The sequence below is a fragment of the Carassius auratus genome, chromosome 21, assembly GCF_003368295.1.
Source record: "Carassius auratus strain Wakin chromosome 21, ASM336829v1, whole genome shotgun sequence".
Taxonomy (NCBI): domain Eukaryota; kingdom Metazoa; phylum Chordata; class Actinopteri; order Cypriniformes; family Cyprinidae; genus Carassius; species Carassius auratus.
Genome location: NC_039263.1, coordinates 7011622 through 7035443, shown reverse-complemented (window position 1 = coordinate 7035443; position 23822 = coordinate 7011622). Strand labels below are relative to the sequence as shown.

General features: G+C 35.9%; 2 protein-coding genes and 1 non-coding gene across 7 annotated transcripts; 1 reads left to right on the top strand and 2 right to left on the bottom strand.

Annotated features, from left to right (window-relative positions):
* Window positions 1–5383: 5383 nt before the first annotated feature.
* uimc1 (ubiquitin interaction motif containing 1) lies at window positions 5384–18451 on the bottom strand. Of its 5 annotated transcripts, none has more exons than XM_026195683.1 (18): window positions 17216–18450; window positions 16797–16872; window positions 16567–16694; window positions 15882–16139; window positions 14141–14623; window positions 13472–13538; window positions 12362–12456; window positions 11736–12119; window positions 9731–9976; window positions 7521–7582; window positions 6885–7000; window positions 6739–6794; window positions 6377–6590; window positions 6200–6257; window positions 5995–6103; window positions 5880–5928; window positions 5746–5791; window positions 5384–5648 (listed from the first exon to the last, which is right to left on the bottom strand). In XM_026195683.1, exons 1-18 carry the CDS (start codon window positions 17321–17323, stop codon window positions 5480–5482), a joined length of 2724 nt encoding a protein of 907 aa, XP_026051468.1. In that variant the 5' UTR covers window positions 17324–18450; the 3' UTR covers window positions 5384–5479. The 5 variants fall into 5 exon arrangements, with proteins under 5 accessions (XP_026051468.1, XP_026051469.1, XP_026051470.1 ...); XM_026195684.1 differs by having other exon boundaries at window positions 13496–13538; XM_026195685.1 differs by having other exon boundaries at window positions 14249–14623.
* Window positions 13046–13175, bottom strand: LOC113039267 (small Cajal body-specific RNA 14). Its single transcript, XR_003274940.1, has one exon.
* Window positions 18452–18489: 38 nt separating the features above from the next.
* LOC113038354 (zinc finger protein 346) lies at window positions 18490–23491 on the top strand. Its single transcript, XM_074559785.1, is given in 8 exon segments — window positions 18490–18509; window positions 18511–18608; window positions 18967–19070; window positions 19926–20015; window positions 20115–20262; window positions 20551–20766; window positions 21619–21718; window positions 21808–23491. Coding segments are annotated over 8 exon segments (912 nt in total). The 3' UTR covers window positions 21944–23491.
* The last annotated feature ends 331 nt before the right edge of the window (window positions 23492–23822 follow it).

Here is a 23822-nt window from a genome sequence, read left to right as displayed (position 1 = left end):
AAACATTTAGATGAACCCGTTTTAAAATGTAAAATAGATATTAAAATATTTATATAATAAGCAATATGAAATTCATATATTTTGTTCTCCAGCAGAGGGAGTGTGCACGTGATCATTTCCACGAGACAATGGCTGTGAGATTTAATTTTTTCCCCCTGCTCTTGCTGACGTCATAAAGCTGAACTGCATGAAAGCATGGTTGATTCGTGGTTGTCAGGGTTGCAAGGAAAAATATCATTATATTAGTCATTTATTTAAAGCTTGTTTATATTATTTAACTAGGCAGCAAGCCTAGCTTTCATTGTTCAAGGGGGAGGGCAACAAACAAATACAATCTTTACAATATTGAATGCAAATACTATTGAGAATTTAATTATTTCCCATAGTCTGGAGATAAGGAGCCATGCAGGGCTTAAAAAAAAAAAAAAAAAAACGAGAAAATTAGGAAATGCAATAAAGACTATTGCATAGGATATTCACTAATTAAAACTCATCTGCTATTTATATATGATCAATCATTTTTAATAATAAAAATATAATATTTTTCATTTTATTCATAACAAGCTTTATACAAATAAACACAAACTGAAATAAAAATAACAACAGTAATATTAATAATAATAATAGTGGAATAAATATGATGTAAAGGGTAACTAGATTTAAATCAATTATGCTTCATTAAATTATAATTTATTAAATAAATAAATAAATAAACAAACAAATAAATAAATAATAAAAGGAATTAATGATTGTGCCACGAAGCAGCAGTCAAGGTCCATTGTTTCTTGTTTCACATATGGCTCTGCATATGAGCACTAATGGTCAAACTACATTAACGACATGAAATTAGAGCTTTGCTTAATAAATATATAAAAACAATTAAGTAATTTCTGAAGAGATTAAGAATTCGTCTTAAAAGTAAAATGCCTTTTAAGAACAACCGGAAGCTTGTTCACTCGTCCTCACACTGCGTTTGAAAGACCTGAAGGGGGAGCTGTTGCGCATTTTCTGTGAGGGCTAAACTCTGCATTCTCCTCAGTCGATTTATCTCTAGTATATGACAGTCGAGAGGTGCTTAGACGCTCAACATTCTCTTAATACTGCAGCAAAATTGATTTGTAAATGGATCAATAACGTCTTTTGCTTAGGCTAGGCTATTTGAAACGGGTAATTTACGCATGCGTGATAATGGACAAGTCATACCTATATAGTCAAATACACTGTACTTCCAGATGAAATAATATGAATGAAATACAAGGACACTTAAAGAGAGTATACTTTCCTTAATGTTTTTTTTTTTTTTTTTTTTTTTTGTTACACGTAAACTTTCATAATTTGATGATGTAAAAAAAAAAAAGAATGTTTAAAGTTTTCATAGTTTTATTTTAAAGTAGCCCACATTTTAAATCATCACGTTTTAATAATCTTTCGTTGTGCTTTAAAAAAGTATGCATTCAATTATTTTGATATTTGGACTAACATACAAAAGTGCTTGATATTAATTTGAAGTGTGCTATTCAATTACATTTACTAATAGGCTACATATTTCAAGTGCACTAATTTGCAACTTCATCATTACAAATGTCTAATTAGAAAAAACTAGAAATAGAAAATTCAATAGAAAAGCATCGATACACACTTTAACAATATTTCGAAGAAAATAAAAATGTACATAGGTCCTAATTAAGTGGGTCATGCAGAAAAGCACTCTTAAGCTAAACCAATTAAATGGGTAATGGGTAGAGGATGGAAGAATAAAAGAAATAAATACATACAAATTCTCTGACGCACATTTATTGTGGTTCAGGCATGTTCCCCTAAATACAGAATCAGGTCATTTAGATCCCAAACCAGGAAATTTGCCTCCTTTTTTGTTTTACAGCCAAGTACTATTATATTAAAATCCCTGAACCACCAACTTTACTGGAAGCCTCAAGATATACAGTACAGTAGACACAAGCTATTCTAATAGGCTTAGACAGAAATGAACTCTGTTGGTTCTTATGGACATTTGAAATGACTATACCTCAGATTAACCTGGAAATCTTGAAGACAGAGGAACTTTTGATAGAAACCACCTGTTCGAACAAATGTCTTCACTGTCTGTGCAGCCACTTTATATCAAAGATTTATTCAAGTATGACGTTTCATTTTGCTTATGTATTCTGGCATTTGTCTCACACAGCTGGATTGTATTTCATAACATGCTTACATATTATATTTATAACATGCTATAAATCTTATAAATTATAAGACGTATGTTTATATTTATAAGATTTAACACGCATCTAAATGTTATATATAAATGTCATGTTAAACGATTAATCGCGATTAATCGCATCTATAATAAAAGTTTTTGTGTAATATATGTGTGTGTACTGTGCATATTAATCATGTATATGTAAACACACACATACTATTTTGTATATAATATGTAATTACATGCATGTATTTATATTTATATAATTTATATTATATATAAATATATTTAATATAGAAATAAAACTTTTTTTCTAAAATATATATGCATGAGTGTGTATTTATACATAATAAATATACACAACACACACACTTATATTATGTAAATAAAAACAACTTTTATTTTGGATGCGATTAATTGCGATTAATTAACCGCACTAATCTAAATACTTCAAAACTATTTATAACAGACAGATAGATAGATAGATAGATAGACAGACAGACAGACAGACAGAGAAACACACACACACACACACACACACACACATGCACTAATATTGCAATATATAACAGCATTGGCTGGGCTGGTAAAGTATTAAAACTAATTTAAGTTGAGAAAATGATATCATACCAAAAATAAACAAAAGCCTAGCAGTGCCAGAGAGAGGAAACATTCCACAGGAAGTGGCTGAAATGCCTGCTGGACAAAACAGCATAGCAATGGTACTTTTGAGTTAAAACTACTTTAATTTCTTTTAAAACTGACCTTGACTCAGTGGAAAAGCGAGCTCCTCAGGAAGTTTGTGGCATCCTGAAATCAGATAGCTTAAATGTCAACATACGTATTGAAGCAGTTTTCCTTTCTGCACACTCTTGGCAATGAAATATGAAATATGACACTTCATGTTTTAGTTTGCAGTCTTGCAAGAAATACTGCTCAGCATTAACAACTCATGAGCTTCTTTAGTTTTATCAGTTCCCACAAGTCAGAGGCAGGAGCCCTAGAGGCTGTAGGCCACAGGGTTTCTGGGTTTCTGCCAGAAGAGTTATTGGCCGATAATCTAGTTTGTCAATGAAACAAAAACTGGACCTGTTTCACTCGGGATTAGAAATCCTTTAAGCTAATACTAAAATCCATTCCAAATTCAACAACAAAAAAGCCTTTGTCTCAGCATTTTTCAGAATAAAAAATGCTTCATAATATCACATTCACAAATGTAGAGCTGTGACTTGTGGCGACTTTACCCTGATGACAAATGAACACCTACACACAAGTGATAACAAGAGCTATGGTTTATAATTACAATGAAAATTAAATCAAGACATGCAGGCCTCTTTCAAAACTTATGTACCAAGTTTTGTTTTCCCCACTTCTGGAGACTCCTTTCCTTTTGTGTCTAAGATAGGGTTGCATGCTCTGTGTTTTCTAAGATGAAAATAGGGTGTAGCATTTCCAAGAATTTCTGCATGCATAATCATTCACATTCATATCCTTTAGCTACTATTTTAGCATATTTCAGTGTCCAATCTCATTAACTTGTTTTAAAGCTTTGCAATAATACCAGAAAACATCATAAGAGCGATTATTTTAATAATTATGATTACTAGCTCTTTAAGTCTGTTTATTTCACCTTTACTTTAAAAAGTAAAAAACAAAAAAACAAAACAAAACAAAAAAAACAGTAAAATAATATTTAAATATTTTAGCAACATAAAACCTTATAAAGAGAAAACTAAATAAAGGAACTGTAAGAATTTACAGTAAATGTCGATTTGTTTTTATTTATTGTAAATTTATTGTAAATTATTGTTAGTTTGTGATAAGTCATACAGCAAGCAGTGTTAATAAATTTAGTGTTATTGTAAATTGATACTAAAATAAAATATAAAACAATAAAATGTATCATTAAAATATGCTTTTTAATAATACAATTTAAAGTGTAAAATAAACACCACATTTTCTTATCAATTACATATACTGGGTGCACAAAAAGTATGTTTTGTCCATACTTTAGGGCATTCTCATGAATCCCTTTATAAGTGGGTCACAGCAGTTGGAATGAGAACTGTCCCGCAGAGAGCGTCACCCCCACCCCCTCTCTCTGTGACATGCATTCCTCGTGTTTCCCTCCATATTCTTTCTTTTCTTCGAGCACATTAGCACATGTGCAAGGGGCAAAGCAGCAAGACACAGACCAATTCAGTCATCATCTTTGTTATTGTAATCTGTTTTAAGGAGTGACATATACATGTGCTATACTGTATATTTAACATCATATGCTATACATATTACTTTTGTGTGCTATATATATATATATATATAAATGAGGTCAGTAAATCACTTAATCACTTTTATTTAAAAGTGACAGTAAATGTTTTTTTTAACTATTAAAAAAAATATATATATATTTTAAATAAATTATTAAACAAATGCTGTTCTTTTGAACACTTTATCACAGTTTCCACAAAAATATCAAGCAGACAACTGTCTTCAACATTGATAATCACAGGTAATGTTGCTTGAGCACCAAATCTGCTTAGAATGATTTCTAAAGGACCATGGAACTTCCATAGCAGGAATACATTACATTTTTAAATAAATTAAAAAAGAAGTTATTTAATTTTTAATAATATGCAATGAAATTACTATCAAAGATAATATTATTAAATTATTAAATAAAGCTGGTCACTGGATGATCTCTCTTCGTCCAACCCCAGGAGCAGAAAAGCTCTAAAATCTTAACAGCTTTTGTATAAATATTATCTACTGGAATTTATTATGAAGAGCTGCAATATGCAATTTCCACAAGGTGGCGCTATTGCCACACAAATCACTGCATACAAATCTGACTCCGCTTATCCCAAATCTATCATCCTAAAACTTACTGAAGTTTAAGCTAATAAAACAAACTAGATATGCATATTGATATTGAATTACTTAATTCCATGTGGTTTAAATATTACTAGTCATCCTCTAGTTCATATGCGTGGAGAACTTTTTCATCCTCATGCGAAATTGTGGATTAAAATTGTATTAAAATTGGCCAAGCTACAGTAAATGTGACCACCACTACATGGATGGGTGGTCCGGCAGATGAGCGATATAAAGACAAATATCAAATCAGACTTTTCACGAAGTGGCAATATTATTTAATACAATTATATAAGAAAACAAAGACTTAAATAGTTACAATTGTGCATTTTTTATTTTATAAAAAGCCATACAAATGAAGAGGCACTGAAAAGCACAGACACAAAAGATCCTAAAAGCACGTTGACACTATTTTTTGAATTTTCTCTTTCTTGAGAGTCTTTGGCTGGTCTTAGAGGAGTCAATAAGGCAGTCAGTGTTCTCTGATCGAGGAGAGAAGGCGTTACTGGTACAGGAAGTCATCGCTGAGCAGTCTCCACTTTCAGAAGTCCCCACCACCGCAGGATCAGCAAGGCCACTGGGGAAACATATATGCAATTAATTCCTGTCGATCTGGATAAACATGAAGGCATATGCACATTAAACATGTTTAGTAAAAAATTTTGGAACTGTACCAGTTGCTTGTTGTAGAAACATCAGATGGTCCAGGTTCATCAGTGCCTGTAAGTAAAGAATTGAATCTAATAAAAGGCCTCATCTGTCAAACTTTATCGGCATAAACGCCAGAAATGAGAGAAAGATGACACACCAGTATGTCTCCGTTCCGTCCGGTCCAGAGCAGAAAGCAGGCCGTTTTCCTGCAAAAGCAGTTATGATGACGCGTGATACAAACACAATATAAAACCACTTAAAAATGATGTTACCTGATTAGCTCTTGAGTCTTTCTTTCCAATACACAAACTGACATGTTCTGGATACACCTGGAGGGTAAAAAATCCTTGACACATGTAACACTTCTCCATCTGTGTCGACCTGCAAAGAAAATACAATTCAAATGTCCCTTTTTTTTAATGACACTGCTATTTTTGTATAATGATCTTTCAGTGTTTGAATGTTTGTTGTACCTACTTGCCAGATTGCTGAGTTTCATCAAAATTTCTTTTGGTCCTTTTCCTTCGGGAAACAACTGCAATGACAAAATATTTCACTTCACTGATTTCTCGACCTCTTCCACGATTAACAGCCATGCTGGCATCATAATATCTGCATACTGACAAGTTAAAGAAGTGCTATTAGAGAGCTAACCTTGTGGTTGCTCTTCCTGGGGGTCTGCTTCACCATCACAGTAAGCCGCATGGATCTCGATCTTGCTGAAGGGGAAGAATCTGGAGCACAAGGGGCATTCCATCTCCTGACTGTGAAGAGGAGCTGTCTCTTGCTCCATCCTCTCCTCCTCTACAGAAGAAGCACCTCCTCCCTCCTCTACCTCCATCACCTCACTGTCAGCACGAGACTCGGGCTGTGGATGAGGGATGCTCACTTAAAATGATGAGGTCTTATTGAAATTCATTCAGATCCTGTCTGGTTGTAAATGAAAGTCTGTCGTATGAGGTTCCTTTCAGGAGGCTGCATTTGGATTGGAACAGAGTTATATGGTGCTACTGTACCTGAGCAGGACTGGTCACCATTAGTTCTGGTGTGCTGTTTTGAGTCATCTGAGTCTCTGTGATGAAGAACATGAAACTAAATGTAATTCATACCAGCGGAAAAGGTTTCATCGTCTTTTGAAGGACTGGAAACTTGAGTCACATACCCGGACAAATGATCTCATCCTCTTCACAATGCTTGTGATTCTGGGCCTCTTCTTCCTCCCGCTCAGCTGAACATTGTATTTGAGTTTCATCTGAAGTGTCCCATGGAGCACTTTTCCTGTCAACGAGATGTGTTAGGACAGCTTTATAATACTGTTGTGGTGCTATGTGTCCTTGTTTTCTAATGTAAATCCCTGTCCACATCACTGTATGGAAAACAAGAGCTGAGATTATGATATGTACTGCCATTGTCTTTATTTTCAAAAATAATTCAAACATTACACAATGTACAACCTATTAAACCTACCTAGAACCTATTTTTTTGCAGAATTCTTTGGAAAATTGTATGTATATCTATTCCTACACACAACACACACACACACACACACACACACACAGCAGTGATTGCAACAAATTTAATGCTGACTGTGTTTCTGGCATGAGCACGTCACCCAATTCTTTCAGTGGATGAAATGTGTAACAAGTTGCAAAAAGCTACTTTGATGGAAATAAAAACACCAGAGCAACTTTAAATTGTTTTTAATTTGTTTTTGTTTTTTGTGTGTGGAAAAAAATTATTCTTCTTTTTAATGTAACTACATCTAAGAGTTAAGAGAACGAGACACCTAAAAGGTTACCTGAAAGGTTTATTTAAAGCGGCAGTTACAGGCTCCTCACGGCTGAGGAAAGAGGTTTTTTCCTGGTGAGAAAGCAAACAAGTTATCAGTAACAGGTGCAGCAACATTCTCAACAACATTCTGTCTTTGTTTCAGTATATTTAATAAATGGCGCGTCATCTTGTGGTTGATGATGGTATTACACCAAAATACAAGTCAAAAATCCTCTATCCTCCTGGGACCCAGCTATGGACTTTTTTCCTCTTTTTTTTTTTTTCTTTCCTCAAATGAATGTCTCAGGAGCACTTTAGGGATTCAAAACAGAATATGACTTTCTATTACAAAACAGGATATCGATATCTATGTATAGATACAATGCATAGAGAAGGAATATCATTTTATAGGTTTAAATATACTGTTAAAAAGTAAAATAGAAAATCTAATTGTTCTGTAATATCTTTCATAAATAAGTTGGGACTCCGCTTTGTACGAAGTTCCATAAAAAAAACAAAATGGCCTAGAACTTGAAAATTGATTGGTGAATAAAAACCTTGTTTTTCCCTATAGTGTCTTTTTTCTAGGGCCGGGACTCGATTAAAAAAATAAATCTAATTAATTAGAGGCTTGGAAATTAATCGAAATTAATTGCATATAAATATTTGACCTGAGAAAAGTGAGAAGTAGTTTTTTTTCACATGGATTTATAGTATACCATTGAATAATGACTGAATACATAAGCTTAAGCAACAAAATATTGTTTATTTTTGTTCAACCAAGTCTAGCAGACCAGTGCAATTTTTGCCATTAAGTGTAGCAATAGCATATTTAGAAACAATTTAGAAATAGTACATTTCAGAAATTCAGGAAGCTTATATGTGCTGGAACCTTCTGTAAAGTGTTTTTTAAGTAATACACAATACTGTCAATTACATTCAGAACATTGGAAACCCTGACTATTAGAAAACATCTCTCTGTTGCTTCAGAGGCCATAACATACTAAGTCCAACTCTCAATAACCTTGGCCAAAACAATAAAGAGTTCAACATAAACTGTTGCACCAACAAAATAATACATAGTTCAACATAAAGTGTAAAGTCCACGCTAACTGCTATATGTTTTGCGTTGAGGTGATACTTGAGGCTCGATGTGCTGGTCATAGACAGTAAAAGAAATGGACACAGCGACCCCACTGAACCTCAATTGAGACAAATGAAGCCCAGTTTTAGCGTTTTTTAGCACTTCCGTTTCTGACGCGCAGACTCAAACGAAGCTTGACGACGTCAGCAACCTGTCTGGCAGATGTAAATCTTCTATTAGCTGTGCGTGCAAACTGCCATCGTTAATCTTGCAGAGACGGCGAGCTTGAGCGGGGAGTTCTTTGGCGTGAGTGAGCAGGAGTAAGTATTGTGATTAATTATTTTGTATAGTATTTTAAAATGTAACGACAGTACGCCATATTAAGTTAATTGCCTGCGAGCTTCTCCTCCTGTCTGTACGGTAATGCGACAGAGAGACGAGTGGTTATGACGCAATCGTTAGCCTATTTTTTACAAAAACAGTTTATACGGGGCCATAATGTAACATAGAAGGTAATGGAGCCCTTTATACATTGTCGTGTATCTTTAGAAATAAATAATGGACAAACAGAGTCTTTAAACGCCTCAGATGTAAAGTTATTCGCTGTCAAAGTGACGGCAAAATGAATGGGAGTCAATGGGAATGCTAACGCAAGTGAAGTTCTGCTAAAAGATGGCAGCCCCCACCCGACTTCAACTTCCGGTCGAGTTCCTTGCCCCTTGGTGCTGGTAAGGCGATATGCGAACGCTAGTTGGTGCTCCAGTATAATCGGTCCGCCAAAACTCATCAAGTGAGAAACGTTCCGCGGTGCAAAAATAAGTTATAAAAAATGCGGGAATTTTTTTTCTGTAATTAATTAATCATAGTTAACGCGTTATTTTTTGTGTAATTAATTAATCTCAATTAACGCGTTAAAGTCCCGGCCCTACTTTTTTCCCTAATAATTCCCTCCCTCTAAAGAGGTTACAGCATATAACACGAATAACATATCTTTAAAAAATAAAAATTAAATCACAAAAGCTACCTGGAGCCATGGATCAAAGCAGATATGCTGAAAATCTGACTACATAATCATTTCAAACGGTGACATTCCTAGATCTGAACAACGAACCCATTGACAGAGGTTAGAGGGATATCAAGAACAATATACTAACCACTTGCTCATCTTTTGTCTCTGGAGATGACAAGACTACGTATGTTTCACTCTGTCCACCCTCAGCATCATCCTGTGACCCCGCCACAGACTCCTCCTTGGCTTCGTCCTTCTCTTCTTCTACTGCGGTTCTGTTATTTTCTTTCTCTGCCTCTTCATCATTCTCCTCCTCATCTTCTGACAGCTGAGGAGCTCTGTGGCGCTTCCATCTCCTTGCACCAAATGGCCTCTCTGAGCCAGGTAACACCTATACATAATTTTTATATATACATAATTTTTTTATATATATATATATATATATATATATATATATATATATATATATATATATATATATATATATATATACATAATTTATATATATATATATATATATATATATATATATATATATATATATATATATATATATATATATATATATATATATATATATATTAGGGGTGTAACGGTTCACAAAATTCACGGTTCGGTTCGATACGATACACTGATGTCACGGTTCGGTTCGGTTCGGTTCGATACGTTTTAGATACAGCAAAATGTAAAAACATCTCAACTTTTCAGAATGCCGCAAGCGCACCGCGGGTCATGTGACAAGAACCAACCAATCAGCTTCATCCTTTCCCGTAACAAGGTTGAGAGCTCAGCCAAGATGAAGGAACAGCTGATCATAGTTGTATATGGATTGCAATTTTGAAATAAATTTAGTAGCAGAGCTACTGCAAGCGATTTTTAGAGCTGCAAATCCATTTATCCTTCGCTGAAATTTCCGCGTCTCATGGAGAGAGCACGTCATTGTTGCTTAGCAAAGACAGACGCCTCATGAGCGCTTCTGCCCGAGCGCTTTGGAAAGGAGGAGAAAGACGTGCTTAGCGTTTTCCATGCGTTTTTAGGCACGATGTGTGAACGGCCCCTAAGGCGCTCGCTCACTCAGCACGCGCTGAAGACTCGTTGCAAAATGTCTAATGCATTTAACAGACCAGAAATATAAGATCCTAAAATAACCAACAGGTCTGGTGTTTGGGTTGGATTCCCTGTAAGCTATAGTTTCTAAATGCTGCAGGGATAGTTTGCTGCGTGCATGTTTCTCCTTTTTTTCGTCTTTTCCCAGATAGTACTGACGCATATATCCCAGATATTCCCGCTGGTGTTTTTTTTTTTTTTTTTTGTATTCCCGCTGGTGTACCCTGTCATGTTGCAGATGCGACATACCGTTGTTTTTTTATCCACCACTCTCTTGCCATCACCATTATAGCTTAAAGGGAATCCAAAGTGCACCCAAACACCAGACCTGTTGGTTATTGGGGGATCTTCTCATTTCTAGTCTGTTAAACGCATTGGCTATTTTGCAACGAGCCTTCAGCGCGTACTGAGTGAGCGAGCGCCTGCTGAGTAGCCTAATATAAACATATAAGATGGTGTTTTTTTCTTCTTCGGGAGTGTCAGGGGCGTTGCCTGTTACGTTGTTTGGGTTATTGGGCTACCTTGTTGAACGCATATCATTATATTTCTATCTCTCTCTTTTTTTCTTTTTTTTTCCAAATATAATTAATTACTCCAACGAACCGTTCGGTAAACATAATGCGTACCGCGTACCGAACCGAAAGCGTCGTACCGAACGGTTCAATACGAATACGCGTATCGTTACACCCCTAATATATATATATATATATATATATATATATATATATATATATATATATATATATATATATATATATATATATATATATATATATATATATATATATATATATATATATATATATATATATATATATATATATATATATATATATATATATATATATATATATATATATATCAATCATTGGCCATTCTACATTAAATTGTTATATTAAAAAGATATTGTTACAGTGGTCTTGGCAGCCATAAAACAATAGTAAATGTCACATAATTCAACTTCATGAGGAAAGCTGGTAAGTTTGAGTTTCTACTGTTGTAAATGATGTTTTGACTGAATGAATGCATCTGATGTCACTCACTGGCTGTCCCCAGTCTGCTTTGTGCAGCAGCTCTCGCTGGGCCTCCTTCAGGCTCTTCTCGTACACCTCCATCTGACACATGATCACACGCGTGTACTCGTCTGGGTTTTGCCCCATGGGGCAGAAAGGTACTCCCCAGTAGTAAGAGATGCATTCTCCTTTTTCCACCAAAGCATGTGGAGATTTACAGCCGGAGGACTTGAATTCCACACCCTTGGATGCTTTCGAGTCCTCTTCCAGGACAGAGCGGGACATCTGTGTGTCTTGTGTAGAAGAATAGAGTGTGATGGTAGCTGGAGAGATGCATGACTGTGTTGAAGAAAGCTTAGTCTTGATTGGCTTAAAAATCTTTTCCTTGCACATCACTGGGCTGGGGGAAAGAACCTGGAATTGACAACATTTCCCAATTATGTTCTATAGCTTTTGGAATATTCCAAAATTCTGAATAGGGGCATATGCCAGATGTTGTATTTCAAGATCTGGAACACATTACAGTATCTTAATCGGTTTAAGGCAATAACATGCTTTCATAATATGACCAAATATTCTGAATATATGTCTTATGCCCTGCTGTTCAACTGACCAGCCATTAAACATGCAGTTATTTTTAATATAAACATACCTACCTCTTCACTGGCATCATCTTCATCATCCTCATCTGTTAAATGCAAGACCATGTGACTAGTAAATTCATTCCAAGACTGAGTGTTTGGAGCAGTTTCTGCAGTTAAAAACACAATTAAATGATTAGGGCTAATTCAAGGGTTCTGCACAAAATCACATATATAACTATCGCTATATACTACAGTACAAAAGTTTGTGTTGTTTTTGAAAGAAGTCTTAAACCCTGTTCACACCAAGAACAGTAACTATAAAGATAAGGACATTAGTGTCCACACCAGTGAATAATATCATCTGTTTATTCCAAGCACACGTGCGCCTGCCGCTTTAAATTCTCCAGCTCATTATAGCAGGGTTGATTCTGGTTGGGTGTCAATGTTTGTATCGTTCACCAGCTGGAAACAACCCTTCTGAAAGTGATTCCAAAGACATCGCTTCTCTGAGCCTTTATTGTTATAGCTGTGGTGTGAACAATTTTTTTGTTCTATAACTATATCTTTATTGTTATCTTTATAGTTATCGTCCTTGGTGTGGACGTTTAGACTTCAAACATTTCTTGTAGGATTCTTTGATGAATCAGCATTTATTTGAAGCACAAATCATTGTTAATCTATTTTTACTATCACTTTTAATCAATTTAATGCATCCTTGCAAAACAAAACTATGTATTTCTAAAAATGAATCTAAAATTTGTATGGAACCATCGCACAGAGAACCCAATAACTTGACAGGCCCTGTCGGCAGGAACCAAACTCACTCTGTGTGGTACCAAATACTGCAAAACACTGCTCAGTCTTGCAGCAACAGTGGGTTAACCACACACCAACTTGTTCAAGAATTGAAGAACTGCTTTTCTGTTGCAGAAATCAAACTCAAATTGCCATGATACTTTACTAAACGCTAAAGTATTTAGTTTGATACAACTATATGGGCTTAAATAACCGGTGCATCATTATACCACTTGGAAATGAAGTCTCCACGTTAATTTGTGTTAATCTGTGCAGCGCAATCAGACAAAGATAATTTGAAAACTATAAACTCTTAGTTCTAGGCTCTACGGCTCTTGAATAAATGGTGCAAACACCAAGAGAACATGAGTGCAAGAAATGGCATACCAGTGTCAGATTTTACATTCTCACCCCGAGTGGTCTGATCCTCCACTTGCTTTAGATTAGGGGTTTTCTGTTAAAATGATCACACAAAAGAGTTAGAACACAAATAGAGGTAAAAAATGTCAGTTAAGGGTGCTCAATCTCATCTCCGGAGATACAGGCCAAACCCAATTCACATATTATGCATCCTACACAGTATGTGAGAGAATCAGCAACATAGTATGCCAAACATTTAAAGATACCATACTATTTCTGCTGATTTTTACCTTCTTGCGTAGGTCTCAAGTAGCAGGATTGTGCAATTTTAAGTCAAAGAATGTTAGAAAGGATTAACCCAAAACTTAACAAGGTAAAGCTCGTCCTCTACAAATACAAGTGACTTATTAAACAGTTCTCTGAGGAATACACACTACCATTCAAATGTTAAGGCTTAAGATTTTTTGAATGCTTTTGAAAGGAAGCATTTTTGCCAAGGCTGTTGATCAAAAATGCAGTAAAACTGTAATATTCTGAAATATTTGTACTATTTAATATAAATGTTCAAGATAGTAAAAAATAACAGCATTTATTTTAAATAATAATGTTTTGCAACATTACAAATGTCTTTACTTTTTGATCCTTGATGCGAAACCCCAAATTTTAAAACCTCTCATTCGAAGATGACCTACTTACACTTGCTACAGTGACATCTTCAGTGCTGTTTTTAGGCACACATTTGGGGCTTGATCTTTTAGAAGCTGAAAGGCACGTATCTGGACCTGTGCTCAAACCTTGGCTTACTTGTGTTTGTAAATGAGTATCTTCATCAGATATTTGGGTATCGTCTTCACTTGCATTAGTATTTTTACAGCAGTCTTCGTCCTCTAACAAATCAATTTTTCGTTTGAAGTCTTTCTGAGTAAAGACCGGGCATTTGGAAAAGGGCAGATCTTCCTGCTTGGGGGATGTGGCAGCAGCGCTGTCCTGTGTGTGAACATTTGAGTCTGTGCTTGAAGGGATGAGGTCCTGACTCAGTTTCTCTACACATACTACAGGATGACGGATGAAGCAGCCATGCCTGGTGAAGAGAGGGGATGTCTGGGACTGGGAATCGGAGACAGATCTGAAGAGTTCAGGCGTGTTGCTGATTACTGTCTGGTTATCTGAGGTCTTTTCCTAGGAAAACAAAATACTTTTTAAGGTTAATACTTTTGTAATTAAAGCCTGACCAAAAAATGTCCATGTCAAATTATTATTATTTTTTTAAATGGAAGAGGTTGTTGAACCAAAATCCTAATTTTTTCTTTTTTTGCATGCATCATATTTGATCCATCAAACTTTACATAGCTCATATAGTATCATAAAATAAGAATTTAGAGCTCATAACAGAAAAGGAAAAAAATAAAAACAGCTTTCAGTAATGCTTGTAATGAAAATAATTCAGAGATATAGCAGACTGCTTACCATAAAACGCATATAAACCCCAGTTCCCCAGTCACTCTTTATCACCATATCATGTCTTAGTAAGACGATATTTAAATGATTAACTTTATGATCAAAGCTCTGTAGTTTTTGTTGTGGAAAACATATCATGGAATGCAATACATTACAATGATGACTGAGAGATATACATCAAAAGCCTGATGTTTCATATTGAATAGTTTAAGATAGATTTAGAATTATAATAAAGAGCCTTCTAAAGTTTACACTGTCAGTCAGACATCAGAGCCCCTTTCACACTGCACATATTGCCGGAACATTGCCGGGTCGGATTCTGTGTGAAAGCAACCACATCCCAGGATTGATTCCCGCATTGAACCCGGGTCGGGGACCTAGTAACATTGCCGGGTTCAACCCAGGACGAGCGCTGTGTGAACAAAAGCCAGATCTAATTCCGCGTCGAAGTGATGATGCGCGTTATCGCACGACTCTTTTACCGGCTGTTTTGAAGAAAGATCAACTTTTGCAACGAAAACATATGTGCAAACTATAATGAAGCAGAGATCAGTTAGTTCCTCACTTTCCGCGCTGACGCCGAGACCATTCGCTTGCTTCAGTGAAAGTATCACGTGCCTAGCGTTTTCGACTCGTACATTACACGTCACGCGCTTATGTCACGTGTCGTTACGGGATCTTTACTGGTTGTGTGTGAAAGCACGCACATTTACCGGGTAATCATTGGCAGTGTGAAAGTGCAAATCTAGCGACCCGGGAACAATTTCCGGAACACTTTACCCCTGTATTTGCCGGAATGGCAGTGTGAAAGGGGCTCAGGAGGCATATAGAAGATTGTGTACAACAGATCAGCAAAATTTTGACAATGTTGATCATTTAGAGGTGTGCATATGAAATAGGTTTTACAAGGTTATGAAGAAGACAATGTTTGGAAGTATAATTTTATAATATTATGTGAAGCCGTTTAATAACAACTAACCTTTGTGGTAGCAGAAGGACTGGAGACCAGAGTTGGAGAACTTCTCGTTGAAAGATGCGAGGAGGTCGCCTGTGACAGATCAGGCATTTCTGGAAGTGGACTAGTCGTTTCCCTCTCATTCTCACTGTGTGTCTGATCTCGGCCGGTGTATGACAGTTTTCGTCTCAAGCGTGATATCGCATTTGTTACATCCAGCTGTGGTTGATCTGTAGAGCTGGCTGCTTCATCTTGACCCGCCGATGCTTTTCCAGTGCTTTCCTGAAGAAATACAAGCAGTTGTTTTTATTAATACCATCTCGTTCTTTGACTTGTCAAATATTTTAAGTCTAGAAAAGTCAACGCTACTTAATGAAATGATTCTGGCCAGTTGGAGTTGACAGATTTCACTGAAAAATAACGTAGGATATAAAAGGCATAAATTCTTGTTTGATATTTTCCGTTCATGATATAATTTCTTTTTATGCATATCACAGCAGCGAGGCACACGTTTCTAAGTGAATTTGTTTGTTTTCGGAATCACTTTAAGTCTAGTAATGTGAGATACTCAATCATTTAGTGTATGACACTCAGTTTTCTCCAGTTACAAACTGCAAAAGTGACCGATGCCTATTGTTTTCAAATCTTTTCCAATTTTAAACGTCATATAATGTATAACACCCTTTATGAGAATCATTTTTTCACCAACATTAAGACTTTGTGCTATGGCTTTTTGTATGTCGCCGTCGTCCTCATGCTGTTGTTTATGGGCAGCACTGTTTGCTTCTTCAGCGCTAAGTCTCATGGCCAGGTCCAGCATCTCTTCTTCTGTCATGTCTGAAAATCGCAAGTAGAACAACACAAACAGGTCTAAACAAATGCACACCTAGTTTTTCAGGCAAAATTAATGATCTGTTGTGAAATTCTGAGATACAGTACCTCGTAGCTGAGATTGATTCTTCCTTCGTTTCCACCTGGCTGTCCGAGAGGACCGTTTAATTGAGCAGTCTTCCTCCTGAAGATATAAAGGCCAAATTTCAAGTTGGTTTTTCATTCCTCATAATCCACCATTATAATTTAGCATAAATTTTCATAGTTAGACAGGGGAATGTTTGGAAAATCTTTCAATTTTATTTTTGCAGTTCCATTAGGGTGATGTTACAGTAACAGAAATTAGCACAATATACCCAATACTGAATATCTAGTACTAACAGCGAAATTTATTAGAAACAATCATTACCATGGTAATTATTAAGGAAACGTTGTTGCTGTCCCGTTTAGATAACTCTTAAACCACACAGAAACCTTTAAATGAAGCCAAACACACAGTATGTGGTTGTCTACTGTATACACAGTACCTCTTCATTTTCAGAGTCAGATATCTCCAGGATCTCTTCATTGGGCTCCACTCTGCTGACTTTCGCTTTTCTTCCGCCTTCATCTGTTGTGCGCTTCCGGCGGGGCATCTTGTCGCGACCTCAACAACATGAATTACCTCTGTGTCCACCTCTAAACACACTCGGTGAGACTCTAACTGCTCATAAACTTTTACTGAACACGTTCAATTTTCAAATTCGATAATACAACGTTAGCTCGGTCGGTCAAAGGCTAGAAAAACAAGGACTTCGATTCCAAGATATTTTCACAGGCGGTTGTCGTGTCACGTGACATGAGGGCCAAGGAAAGACGTTACGTCACAACCGACAGCGCGCGAGCGGGGACTATTTTTTGATTTGATGGGAAGTTCCAGTCATTTCCGCGAATCGTTCGTTTGTTTCAAAGAACTGGTTCAAAAGAGATTCAATGATTCTTTTTACGTCATTACAACCTTTATTAGGTTTTTATTAACCCAAATAAGAATGCGATATTAACTACATAAAAATAAATTATATTAAAATTGAAACTCCATCACTAAAATATAGGCTTTTAATAACAAAATATGGTTTTAAAACTCCACAAAATTTGATGGATATAAAATGTGTTACGTCGTATGTAATATTAACACATTTTAAAAGTCATCTAGTCACACATTTTATTAAGGAACATAAACATTTACACATAAATTAAGTAAATTAATTGTAACTTCATGTGTTCCAGCTCATAAAACAATTCGTTTTTTAAATAGAAAAAGCAAAAGTCATTTTAAAACTAAAATTGAATTTACACTTAACGTGACAACAGAATTGTTGTTCAGTGAGTGTTAGCTCGGACTGGAACACATACTTGAATGGATTTTGTGAACCGAGTCACTGAAAGATTCGACTCAGCAAAAAGATAAAAGAATTGAGGTGCAAATAATTACATATTCCTCTCAAATCGTAAGAGGAATTAAGCATTAATAACACTTAAAACTGGTAAAATTGCAGTTTGGAGATTAAACGTAATTTAAAAGAATGCCAACTTTACTTGCCAGGTTAGAAAGTAACGTAATGATTCATTTAGCAAAAAAATTAACCTACTCGCATAGCAACAAGACACATATTTACCCGGTATAGATTCTCTTACGGACCCTTACTTCATCTGCATTGCTTAGTGGTTGCGTAGACGTGTATAGAAATAATTTTGTGAAGCATGGTGGATAAATGGTTCAAATATTTGTTTGTAAATAGAATAAAAGTGGGTTACCGGATATATGAAGAGACTTGTGCAGCGCATATCGTCTGCGCATGCGCGATCCGCCTCCTGCAAACATCATGGCGCAGCAAGAGCCGAATGGAGATTTTCCATATTTACCTTCAGGGGCGGCCGAGGGTAAGAGATTGGCAACATTCATTCAGAATAAATGGTGTAAATATCGATGCATTATTTATAAGCCAAAAATGACATTTGTTTAAAAAATATACAGTGCCTGAGAGTGTGAGGGAGTGTAAAGCATGGTAGCAGAGCTCAGCTCCTCAGTGCTCTTAGGACTGCTGCTATAGTGTCTAGGAAGAACAGCGTATCCAAGGTCGATTTAAGACATAGTCTGATTTTTTGCACCTAAATGCAAAGCAAGGTTTGATTTGAGCGTTGCATATTTTGCCTCAAAGCTGTTTTGTATGCGTGTCTTTTACATAACAATGAAATGCCGCTTGGTTGTTACTGTTTCTGATGCTGATCTTTCTTTCAGTGAACCGAATGATAAAGGAGCACAGTGACCTGTTCTCTGATTCTCAGTGTAAAGTATGCAGTGCTGTTTTAATCTCAGAATCCCAGAAACTTGCACATTACCAGGTATGAATTCACACTCATTTGGACAAAGTTTAAATGATGGCATCTTTTCCTTTGTTCCTCAGCCAATACAGTAAAAAAAATGGGCTTCTGGGGATTAGATACTGATTTCAAGTATTTCAGAATGGCATGCTACTCATACCTTTGCATTGAATACCCAGACTGCCTATTGAGTTGAGAAAATCTGCAGTCTACAACCCTTATGAAAATTAACCATGGTTTTTACTATAGTTAAACCATGTTTACCACAAATTAACATTTATTTTGCAACACTAACCATAGTTTAACCATGGTATTTTTAGGAAAACTATGGTTATACAAATGGTAATCAATGCGTCAAAAAACATAGTTACTACACTTTTACTAAAATAAAACCATGGCTAATTTAACAGAGAAAAGGGCTGGGTACTATCAGAGACCGGATATTGCCGAGGCGAGCCACTTTAGTTACAATAAATGAGAGAAATTTGTGTTCACAATATGACAGTTCTAGTAAACCAACTGTCATGACTGAATAAATACTAGAAGATTCCCCAAGATGGTTACACAGTAAGAAAAGAGAAAGTATTTGATATTTTGGGTACCAAGTCTATCCCACAATGAAGTTTGCTCAACATGACCTTCCAGTTCCTGCATCTTATTACATAACCCATGATTTTTAACATCTGCTCATTATTCGATCAGAGACTATCAAAATGTAAGCCATTTTTACCCACACGTTGATGAAACATGCTACATGCATTTACAGCATGATAACTGGCTATTGGTAAATAAAGCTTGGTTTCATAACAGTTATTCCATGACGAAAGCACTTTACTAAATCTCATACCTTCTAATGTTAGTTTTTGTCTCTTTTAGAGCAAAAAACATGAGAGCAAAGTACGCAGGTACATGAGCATTCATGGTAATGAGGAGCCCATCGCAAAACGGTTCAAGCCTTCAGGAGATGTAAGTCCGATAAAAAGCCAGATATGATGGAGACTTATTGAATATTGGATCAAAGATGTGTTGGTGTCCTGCATTAATGGCTAGTGTTATGTTTTGCAGACTTTTAATGTTGGCGTAGGGGACAAATACAAAGCCTGCACTGTGTGCAACATGACATTCTCTTCCCCAGTAGTGGCACAGTCACATTACCAGGGCAAAGTTCACTCCAAGAACCTACGCTTGAAGACCTTTGGTCAGCCGACTCCTGGTAAGAAGACTTGATTATCATGATATTTCGAGCTTAAAATCCTAGAATCGTCAGAATGAGAGGTGTTCTGCAGTCAGTAATTATTCCTAGGTTTCATTTTTAATAAAATCTAGTTATACTGTATGCCACAAATGCAAAGCAATTGATCATATTTTCTGATTTGACGCCTAATAACACCCATTTTCATAAAACTTAGGATAAAAATGGTAATGATGATGATAATGCATTTGCATTCCATTCTGTTTCACACTGGAAAGCTGATTTGCTGTGTTTTTGCTCATATTCCAGCATTACCTCAGCCCAAAGTGCAGGTGAAGAAGGATGAACGGCTACCCGAAGGCATGCAGGGGCCAGCAGAGCGGGACCCAGACCGCTTCTGCTCCATCTGCCAGGCTTCCTTCAACAATCCCCTCATGGCTCAGCAGCACTACAGTGGCAAGAAACATAAAAAACACCTGACTAAACAGAAGCTGATGGAGACTTATGGGCCGTCTTCTGCACTAGGTCAGAACTTTGAAGGGTCTCTCATCCCATATGTAGAACTTGACGTGGTCTTTAAGAAATTACATCAGGAACACATAGCCAGAATTTACCTTTTTATGTAGTTATATAATAATTAATATAATTCAAGTACAAATTGTTAAACCAATGCATGCTTTAAAAGTGCACACTTCACAATTCTGTGAACTGCATTTGCAAACTTACATTGTAAGTATATTATAAAAAAAAAAAAAAAAAAATCTAATATGAATTAATGGTAATCAACTACAGTGGCAACAACATGAGGAATATCATTGACCATGTTTACATGCACCTCAAATGATCTAAATTCAGTTTGCAGCTATATTTCAAGTATAGTATGTTTATGCATACAGTTATGATTTCTGCAATGCAGATGGAATCACAGAATCAAGTCATAGATATGGGACTTGATGCAGAATGCTGTGGAATTTGGTTAATTTGGGGTGAGTAAATCACAAGTAGGCTATACAGTGAATTAAAACGCAATATGTACTGGTGTCTGTGAATATTACAGTACAAAAAACCATTTGAGCTGAAGTGGCAACATTGATCTGTCACGCAAAAATGAAACTGTATTTATTGTGTACATTTCGTGATGAAATGTACACAATTTGAAAGCTGAGACCTTTTCATTCCAAAAGTATCAAAAGCTTCTTGCGCATCATCAGAAAAAGTCATCACAAAAAAAAAAAGAGGATCTTTTGAATGTTGGTTCATCAAAGATCTGTTCAAATCTCTTCGTTGGTATTTTCAGCACTGCCCTAGTTGATACACTTATGTTTTTTTTTTTTTTTACCTTGAAATTGAGGATCTGTGGTCACTTTTTTTTCTCAGCCTCCACACTGAAGGGCTACCCATGTACTGTGTGCAAGATTGAGCTGAACTCCGTGGAGCAGTACCAGGCCCACATCAGCGGTTCCAAACACAAGAACCAGTGAGTAACTCACGCTGCTTCAAACAGCCTTCTCGAAAAGATTTCCCTATCTTATCGGTCGACTAATAATGAATTCCCCAATTTGACAGTGGCAAACCCAAGAAAGCGCCAAATGCATTTCCCGGCCGCCCTCAGAACTACCAGCCCCTTTTCCAGTACCCACCCAATCAGGAAAGACCAGAGAATACGATGAACTGGAACAGCTTCAACTTGGGCTATGAGTGAGAAGACGCTGTCAGACTCCGCTGCACTCTTCTCATTTGTGACAAGCTTCCTCTGTTTAGGCACAGGTCAATGTGTGTCTGCACTGTGCATCTCCTAAGGCCAGCTTTCACCACACTACATCTCTTCCTGTCTATTCTTGTCGCCATCACACACAGTTGAGGGACCACAATAAACGACCACAGCTTTTACCTTTTTTTGTCCCCGCTCCAAAACCGAAGGCAAGGAGGCAGAACTTAAGAAGGCTGCTTTTGTCCATTAGTGTTATGTTAAGTGTTTATTTGGTTTACGAAAATTAATTTTCTACAATCTCTGTAATTCAGATGCAGGTTCGGAAGGTGGTTTCGGGAGATGTTTTGTCTATATGTTTGATATTCTTATTGCTTATTATTTTAAACCGCTCAAGCTCCATGTTTTGTTAAATTAATGTCTGTGATGTTCAAATCTGTTGAATTTGGTATTGTGTGACTTTTGGAAAGTTTTTTTTTTTTTGGGAGCTTAGAGTGTTTTATTTCAGATTTTCTGTGTCAATTTAAAAAACAAAAAAAGATTTTTTAAAACCATTTTTAGTGATTTACTCTGTTTGTTCTAGGCTGGATATTAGTTGTCTTTCATTTCTCATGGCTCCTTTCCATTTCCACGTAAATCTTTATGTAGGAAGTATACTGTAATTTCATATGCTTAATAGAGATTTAAGTTAAACTGGTGCTGCACTTCTAACATTCAAACTGAACTTGTCCTAATTTTAAAAGCGTTCCAATCATAGGACATTAGCACCAGATAATGAAGTTGATTTATTTATTTAGTTTTATATTTACGTGCAGATTTCATCTTGACATTGTCACGACATAGAATCTTGCGGTAAATTCTGGTGTAACTGTTTTACAAAGTCAAACTAGTACTACAAGCTGATTAGTCATAAATGTAGTTGTGAGTTGAAATACTCTGTTCAGGATTAATGTGAAAGCGCTCTAAATATAAAGCGAAAATACAAGTTTGATGACTGTTGAGCATATGTGTAATGTATGGCTTGCAATGTTTATTTTTGCAATGCACATTGCAGATTGTTCTTGGTGCAAGAGACTGATGCTAATGCTAAGATGTAAAATCAGCAATAGTTCAATTAGTTTTTCGAACCATCATAATTAAGCTTCACAAATGATTCTGTTTAAGAGTCTGTTTATTGGAGCAATTTTTAAGTCGTTGTGAGAGACTGAAGCGTGTCCATTAATCTTTGTGTCTGTTATCAAAGATGTATGTTTGGGAATTGATACAGATTCATCCAAATCTGTCAATGAACCCAATAGCAGTCAGCAAAAGGACTACTGTAAGTACAGTGTTGCTTAGTTTGGGAGCCTGAAATGTTATATTGACAAATGTTGCAATGTTAAAGGCTTCTAAACAGCAATTATGTGCAGGATTAAGACCTTCAAACTTAGTAGCATATATGTTTTTGTTGTCATTTTGCTTTTATTGGTCAATTTTCTTTCCAACAGACAGTGTGAGCCTAAAGAGGTGTATGTTACTTTTCATCCAGTAAAATGTTTTGAGAAAAAAAAAAACTTCAGTATTTCAGACTGGTTTAATGAACATACATGCATTCTCACAAATTGCTCTCATATCCACCTTATTTTCAATGTTGAAATAAGCTATTTATTAAATTATATATATATATATATATATATATATATATATATATATATATATATATATATATATATATAATTGCCTGACACCAAAAGCCTAGCACATTTCAGTTAAAGTGGCTGTGCCGTATCTATGAAAAAAAAAATAAAAAAAAACTTCAGCAGGGCAGCTTATTGTACATTTCTTTTCAATGTAAAAGTCCACATTTATATGTTTACCCTTTTCCATCTACTTA

Coding starts and splice junctions, on each gene's coding strand:
- uimc1 (XM_026195683.1), bottom strand. CDS start 17,323: ATGCCCCGCCGGAAGCGCACAACAGATGAAGGCGGAAGAAAAGCGAAA. Junction 14,624..15,881: donor GTCCTTCTGCTACCACAAAG/GTTAGTTGTTAT, acceptor TTGTTTTCCTAG/GAAAAGACCTCAGATAACCA. Junction 13,539..14,140: donor AAGATGTCACTGTAGCAAGT/GTAAGTAGGTCA, acceptor TCATTTTAACAG/AAAACCCCTAATCTAAAGCA.